This window comes from Dipodomys ordii, unplaced genomic scaffold (genome assembly GCF_000151885.1).
Source record: "Dipodomys ordii isolate 6190 unplaced genomic scaffold, Dord_2.0 Scaffold56, whole genome shotgun sequence".
Classification (NCBI taxonomy): Eukaryota; Metazoa; Chordata; class Mammalia; order Rodentia; family Heteromyidae; genus Dipodomys; species Dipodomys ordii.
Genome location: NW_012267272.1, coordinates 4,672,290 through 4,680,239, shown reverse-complemented (window position 1 = coordinate 4,680,239; position 7,950 = coordinate 4,672,290). Strand labels below are relative to the sequence as shown.

Genomic DNA, 7,950 nt, shown 5'->3' with positions numbered 1-7,950 from the left:
ATGTCACAGCCTACATTGGATGACCCTCTTCATCAGGCTGTCTGCTAGGAACTTTCCAATCCCTAGGTGGTAACTTCTAATCCTCAAATTATTGCTCTTAGGAACACATATAATTTATAGCTGAACTCTCTGCAGGACATTGCCTCTAGGATCCCCTTTGGGTACTTAAATTTGCTGATGCGTAAGCCTCTTATGTAAGATGGCTTAGTTTTTTTCATATAATCTATGCACATCCTTGTGAATAAAGCATATAGATTACTTATAATACCCGATGCAATATAAATACTATGTAAATAATTACTATGTATTACTTAGGTAGAAAATAAGAAGAAGAAAAAAATCTATGACCTCTACAGACATAACTTTTTGAATTTTTAAAGATTTTTATTAGCATACATTTGTTGTACGGGGGTACATTGTGACATTTTTATACATACATTCAATGTACCCCATCAACCTCTCTCCCTCTGTGATTCTTACTCATATAAAAATACCTTTTCAATTAAAAAAATCTTCAGATGATTGAATTTGTGGATACAGTAGAACAATACAAAGGGGGGCAACTATATATAAATCTGGTGATATTTTCTAAATGTCTACATATAAAAATTAAGGCCAAGTGTGGTGACATACGACTGTATTTATTTCTAGCTGATGAGGAATCAGAGAGCAGAAATATTGTGCTCAACCCAAGCAAAAAGCTAATGAGCCTCCCCATCTCAACAAATAAGCCAGGCACTGCAGTAACTAACGGTGGCTCTAGCTAGATAGAAGGCCAAGAATCAGTGTTTCATGCCAGTCCTGGACAAAAAGAACTAGACCCTATCTGAAAAATAAGTACAGCAAAGTGTTAGAAGGCATGGCTCAAGTAGTATAGAACTTGCTTAACAAGCCTGAGGTTCTGAGCTACACACTACCCAAATAAATACAAAAGGAAGCAAGCACAAACAGCAACAAACAAAAAAATAACAAATGACTTTCTCAAGTGCACCTAACTAGATGGAAAGCACGGTGTTAGCAAATGCCAGAAAAGTGGTCTCACAGAAATGCAGCATGCATCTTTCTACCTTATTTTAGAAATGGTGTCTATCAGGTTTTTTGTTTGTTTGTTTTGCCCAGGCTGGCTTTGAATCTGAATCCTCCAGTTCTCAGCCTCCTGAGTACCTAGAATTATAGGTGTAAGCCATCACAGCCAGCCTAAAGCTTGGGCTTGATGACTCCAAGTGCGTTAGTTTACCAAAAACATGAATGTGTGACTTTGCCTGAGCTAATCCTTTCTTAGGATGGAAGCTGGCGCTATCTCATTGGGAAGGATGTGGTCACCTTGTATATATCTGAGAACATTGCATGTTAGTTTGTATGGGTCTTGGCTTTCTTTCCCTTGTTTGGAAAGAGAAAAGGAACATCAGAGTCCTGGGCTGAAGTCAGTTCACTGGGCAAAGCACATAAATCATGAAAGTGTTTCCTCCACAGGTACCCCTCCAATGATTGCTTTACAAACCCACCCAATCCTGGACTCCCTCCATCCAACGCTTTAGACATTGCAGAAATGTGGACCACAGGATAGAAACTAGTCTGGAGCCATCTTTCAAATGTTCAGTGCTGACATGCTTTCAAGTGCCAACACGGGTCACCTACCTTGTACCAGTTTAGAGCAACAAATACTTTCTAGGGGCAATAGAAAATGTGATGGGGGAATGTGGATGATAGTTGAGCCGTCAACAGAGGAAGGAAGAGGATTGCTCTGGAGAAACAAAATGTAGCACACTTAGAAACAAGCTCTCTAGTTTGTGGTGTTGCAGGAGGTTGGGGGAGAGTTGTGATTGTTGTACTTCATTGAAAAGTTCTGGCATGTGATATATGGGACAGTCTATTGGATCCAAATGGAAAGGATGCCTTATGAAATATCATGCCTATAACATTTTATCTCATTTGTCAGAGAAAAATAAAGCAAGAATCCAAACCTCTGAAGGTCATCCTTTACTCCCAGTGTGATTATTTTTTACTTCACTAAAATCAGTTAATTTGGAAGCGAGTCAGACCGTGTGAGAGCAGGATGGCTGTAGCCTCATCAGACAGTGAGACAGGAGATCAACACAGCTGTGGAAGCGGCTCCAGCTGGGCAGATTCTCATCACAGGAGAAGAAATCATGATCATCACGAGGGGAGGATACCGAGATACAATAATTGGCTCCTATAAGAGCTACATAAAATCGGTGCCAGGTCCCTAAGATTATAAAGCAGTTGAGTATCAACATGGATGGGATTTGGGCTATTCTTATATCTCTTCCTGTAAATGCAAATATTACTTTCTTTGAAAATGGGGCACATAAAGTCTCATTACTCCCAAGCAACAGATACATCTCATGATGAGATTTTTTTGTGTGTATAATATATTTATTTGCATACAGAAATATGTATTTCTATTGTACATTTTATTATTTTATTTATAGAATATATATGTATATATATATATATATATGTAGGAAGCATACAGCATATTCCTGAAAGATACATTAAATATGCACACAGTTCATGCTACAGCGCGCACCCTTTTGAGAGAAGCGTATTGAAGAGGCATGGTACTGTATATACATGCTGAAAATACACATTGCACAAGTTCATCCAGCTGTGGGTGCTTTCCTAATCTATTTGTAACACTAGTGCTATGGTTGTTGAAAAGAATATTATCAAATTGAAGAGGGGAGACAGCTAGCGATGAGCTAAAAGTAAAAAAGTAAAAGCAGGTGGCATTGCACTGTGAAATTTAACACTGTATTTGCCATCATTTCAACCTCTCACATTGCCTAATATCATGTCTTCAGGATTGAAAAACCAGTGAATGAATAAAGAGCAGGAGGAGGGGGACCTGTAACTTCTACCTGTAAAATCAGACAATGTATCCTTTGAGGCTTTTTATATTGGAGACTTTTCCTAATACTTGTTTCTGGCATTAGATGAAAGATGAACCAATAAAAAAGTTATCATTTTTTCCAAGTAATGAATGGCCGTGTTCATATTCTCAATCCTTTCTCTGATAAGACCACTCTGGTAAATCTACATTATTGCTATGTGGAGAGAAGAAATTAAGATTGGTACATATTGGCATGCTTAGTGAAAGCAAGGGAGATGAATCATATCATTTCTTAACAGGCTCTTCGTTATTTTGGAAAGGAAAAGTAGCATTTTCTGATAGAAATTGATCATACCAACTGCAACCATTTGGATGGGCAAATGTTACCATCTCTTCATTAAGATACTGATATCAGTGGGCTGTTTGCATGGTCTGGTGATTTTTAATATCTTGCTGTGGACCTAACAGGTGAATTACAGATCAATCAGCATCAATGGAGGAATGTTTCTAGCACATGATTGGTGAGTATTATGTTGTTGTTGTTTTTTCCCCTAGCAGTTGTGCAATCTCCACTGATATTCTAAAAATGATGAGGGATTATTTTCCCACTTACAAGAAGAAAACTCTACACTTTCTTCAGTATAAATAAGAGTTTGTCAGCCTTGGTATTACTGACATTATTTGTTAGCAACATTTTTTTTGTTTGGCAGGAGTAGGGAACCAGTCCTATGCACGTGAGCCTCTGTAGTTGCATTCATGATCCCCGCAACCCACAAGATGCAAGTGTCTTCCTTCAATCATCAATCAAAGATGGCTTCAATATACCACTAGATGTCCCTTGAGGGAAAATGTTCTCCAGCTGGGAGTCACAGGAATGCAAATCCAGCCACGCTCAACGTCAATCTTTCAATATATTCTCCATATTTCTCCAATCGGCTGCAGGGTCCCTTCCATTTTTTCTAATTCTGGTTGGGAAGGTGTTCATGGGATGTCAGCCTCTCTTTCATTCTTGTCTTGAGTGTGGCAGTTTCTCTTTCAATAAAGTTGTGGTGGCTATATGTGGAAAATACCAGAAGGAAGAAAGGAAAAGATACAATGGCAACGGAGAGAAAGTAGCAATTTCATTCATGGTGGGTTGGTGTTAGAGCAAATACAAAAAGACCCTGAATCCCCAAGGGACTCATCCCAACCTAAGCCAAGTCTACAGCACAATAATGCAAATACATGAAAAAGTGAAGCAGTTGGCCAACCGATTATTTTCTTTGGAAGAAACTAAAAAGCTCCATGGCTCCATGATTAATTTTTTTTAAAAAAGAAACACTATAAAACTAAATGTGGCTCTAAAATGTAGTTATAATGTAGCAATTTCAGAAAAAAATCAGTATGATTTGATGTTATAATTTATATATGTAAGATTTTGTGAAAACAATGGAATTTATTGAAAAAAGAAGCCAGGAAAGATATATTCAGTACATAGGTTGTTGATAATTGGACTCTTATAGCTACATTGTTATTTCCTTTGTGCTTATCAAAAAAGAACAAACCAAAAAAATCAAAATTCCCAAATTGCTTTTGTTATTTTGTCATACAAAACAATCTAATTAAAGTTGGAGGCTTCTGATAATGGACAAATTCATCAAGTCACATACATCAATATCACTGGGCAAGCTATCATAAAACCCATATATCTAAAATGCAGAATATGACATTCAGAAGGACATTTTTAAGTTTAATTTCTATCAATGGGACTTTCTTTAGAGAAATGAATTGGAAGGAAATACCAAATAGTGGAAGAAAAAAAATTATGAGAGGTGAAAACAAATACTTAAAATACAACCCTATGTTTATTTCAATCAAATAGATGTCCCTAACATAGATAAAATAAGATATAATATGAACATGTAGATAATTATTTCTAAGGAGAAATCTTAATGGTTGAATTAGGTGGTCAGAAATGATGTGAAAATGGCCACCTCCTATGTTCTGTCAGATTTAGTGAGCTTCTTTTGCTTCTGTTTGGTTTATCTACTACATTTTGGTCAGAAACATTACTAAAATTCTAGAGATCAGAGGATTTAAAAGTTGAATTATCTTAGAAAGAATGGTCGCTATGAGGAGTATGGAATTTGTAGATTCAGGAGATGCTCTAGTATGTAGCAGAATGGTTATTGACAACCTCACAGGAATATAATTTGCATATCATCTGCCAGCAGGCATTGACTAGATTTGATTCTCTTGGGCCTGGCCCAGTACCTGAATCTTACTTAGGATTGTAAACGAATAAAGCTATATCCTTTTCCTGCTGACAAAGTCAAGCGTTCCTGTCCAACTTAACATCTCATACATGGAACAGGAAGATTCAGAGTCAAAGAGAATATCCTTAAGTTTTCCCATTTTCTCACTTCTAAATCCATCCACAAACTTATTCTAACTGGACTGTTGATAAAACCTTAGTTTGAGAATGACTTTGGTTTCTCAACCAAGTTAGGTAGACTCTTAGAATAGTTACCTATTAGAATTTTGTTAGAATAAAAGGCTAGTTAGAAGAAAACCAGCTTTGTAAAAACATACCCCAAAAGGATAAGTGAATTAAGTCCTTATATGATTTTTATACCCTAAAGAATGCCATGACACAGTGGGGAACAATGAAGTGTCCATTTTCATGTCTGTGTCTAGTTGGATTTAGTCTAAACCTGGCAGGTATCACTTGTGCACAAAACAGGGAAGTATAAAACCTAATGTCAGCACTAGGGGGAAAAATCCAACAGTAGTGACATGACCTAGTTGGGGGTTTTGTCTGTTTGCTAGCTTTTTGTGTTGAGAAAAGGAAAAGCTGGATAGAAAAAAAATCCAAAATAGGTAGAGTAGAAGATGTTCTAACTAACATTCTGGGGACAATCTCTGCCTCTTCTTTGACTTATTTCTTCATTGTACAGTATGTATTTCTTTTATGTCAAGTCTCATTGTTAGCAGGTTACCATGTTGTTTCATCCTCATATGGGCACATGAGCACAATAAAAAAAAAAGAAAAAGAAAAGGGACGAGGTTATTCTTCTAGTGCAAAAACTGATAGGATTCTAGATTCAGAAGCCCTTCTTCGTTGGAGTGCTTGATGGTATAGATTGTTCCTTAATATCCCACAATTCTGACACGTCTCCTCCAGTGTCTTACTGCTTCCAAACTAACAGGGTTTTGGTAAGGTGCAAGTTCTCTTCGAACAGGAGCCTGGGTAACCATCCCTTCCTCACGGCTGAGCGCCTCCACCCAAAGAGCACAACGTGCAACAGCAGGACTTTAACAACCAGGAGCTCTTTGATCCATGTAATCCTTCCCAAGCTCTCCCCTTTCGTTCTGGTCAGAGATGCTTTACCTGGTAGCGCCTATGTTCTTGTAGTGACACATGAGCAGGTGTTTAAAGGTCTTCTTGAAGGTGGCATTACACAGTGCATAGCAGGCAGGGTTGATGGTGCTGTTGATGTAGCAGAGCCAGTAGCCAATGGTCCACACCGTGTTGGGGATGCAGGGTGCACAGAAGGTATTGATGAGCACCATGACATTGTAGGGGGCCCAGGTGATAATGAACGCCAACAGAATAGCCAAGATCGTCCTGGTCACTTTCTTCTCGCGGGAAGGAGGAGGCTTCTTTTTGGCTGGCTGTTTGGTCATCTTCACAATCTTACGGGCTACCATGTTCTGTTTCTCCTCTCCATTAGGACCCGCGGACCCGACGAGTTCCACAGTAGCATTGGTCGGCGCGCACGAGTCACCTTTTTGGGTCTTGGTGACAATTTTGATGCACGTTTGCTTGGAGTTCTCATCTTTGGAATGGCCCAGGGAAGTGGAAACTGTGTTTTCGTCCTGGGTGACCTCCTCATCTCTCAGGTTGGAGGCGACGGCGCTGACAGAGGTGGAGTCGTTCGAGCTCTCTTTGTCCTCGCCCTGGACGCAGTTGGCGGTCCCGGGGTCCCTCTGAGACTTGCCGTTCTGGATCTTGTCGTGCTCCAGGCCACCATCGCCGCCGGCCGGGTTGTGGTTGTTGGGCTTCACGATCCTTCCTTGCACGAGGCTTGGTGACACTGGGTCCTGGTTGGCTACGGGCTCCTTCTTCTCCTTCTTGATCCTGCTCTTGCTGGCTCGGGATATATGCCAGTAGAGCACGCTCATGATGATCACGGGGAGATAGAAGGCCGCGATGGCGGTGCCGAAGGTGACGGCGGCATTGGAGAAGAACTGAATGTAGCATTCCCCATCCTCCACAGTTCTCACCCCTACAATGAACTGCCAGAAGAGGATGGCCGGAGCCCAGAGGATGAAAGAGAGGACCCAGGCAGCCGCGATCATCATCCCTGCCATTTTCGTGGTCCGCTTAACGGGGTAGGTCAGGGGTTTGGTGACACAGAAGTACCTGTCGAAGCTGATGATGAGCAGGTTCATCACCGAGGCGTTGCTGACCACATAGTCCAAGGCTAGCCACAGGTCACACACCACAGGTCCCAGAGGCCAGTAGCCGATCACAGTGTAGAGGGTGTACAAGTTCATGGAGAAAACCCCGATGATGAGGTCTGCACAGGCCAGGCTGAACAAGAAGTAGTTGTTGACGGTCTGGAGGTGGCGGTTGACTTTAATGGAAACCATGACCAGGATGTTCCCGATGATGGTCACCAAACTGAGGGACCCAGCCACGAGGACAATAAATACCACTTCAAATGTCTTATAAGGACTGGCAAGAGCCAAGCCATTATTAGAGGAGTTTGTTGAGTTATTCATTTTGTGTTCAACCAAGTGGCCAAATAAACATTTAAACCTGCAGGGAAATAGAAAAACATCAATGAATATGCTAGAAGCATATTGTCTTTTAACACTCTCAGATGCCTTCTTCGTATTGAATGGTGATTCTCTCCCCAAATATTTCTCCTCCTATTTACTATGGCTACCTAAAAGAGAAACGAAACAACTTTAAATGAGGATTCGAAAAAGCTTTCCAACCTGGAAGTCTTAATATTATGGTGAATGATTCCTTATATAGATACAAGTGACTGACTGTCAGTCTGTCTGTGTCACTGATGAGCAAAGTAAAATTTCTTGCCAAAACTTTC

The 7,950-nt window shown here is 40.2% G+C and overlaps 1 protein-coding gene across 1 annotated transcript; it reads right to left on the bottom strand.

Moving 5' to 3' along the window:
- Positions 1–6,220: 6,220 nt before the first annotated feature.
- Chrm2 (cholinergic receptor, muscarinic 2) lies at positions 6,221–7,621 on the bottom strand. The gene has a single exon (XM_013021655.1). It carries the CDS (start codon positions 7,619–7,621, stop codon positions 6,221–6,223), a length of 1,401 nt encoding a protein of 466 aa, XP_012877109.1.
- Between the last annotated feature and the right edge of the window lie 329 nt (positions 7,622–7,950).

What these genes read in the sequence shown, in the direction of transcription:
- Chrm2 (XM_013021655.1), bottom strand. Translation starts at nt 7,621, where the DNA reads ATGAATAACTCAACAAACTCCTCTAATAATGGCTTGGCTCTTGCCAGT.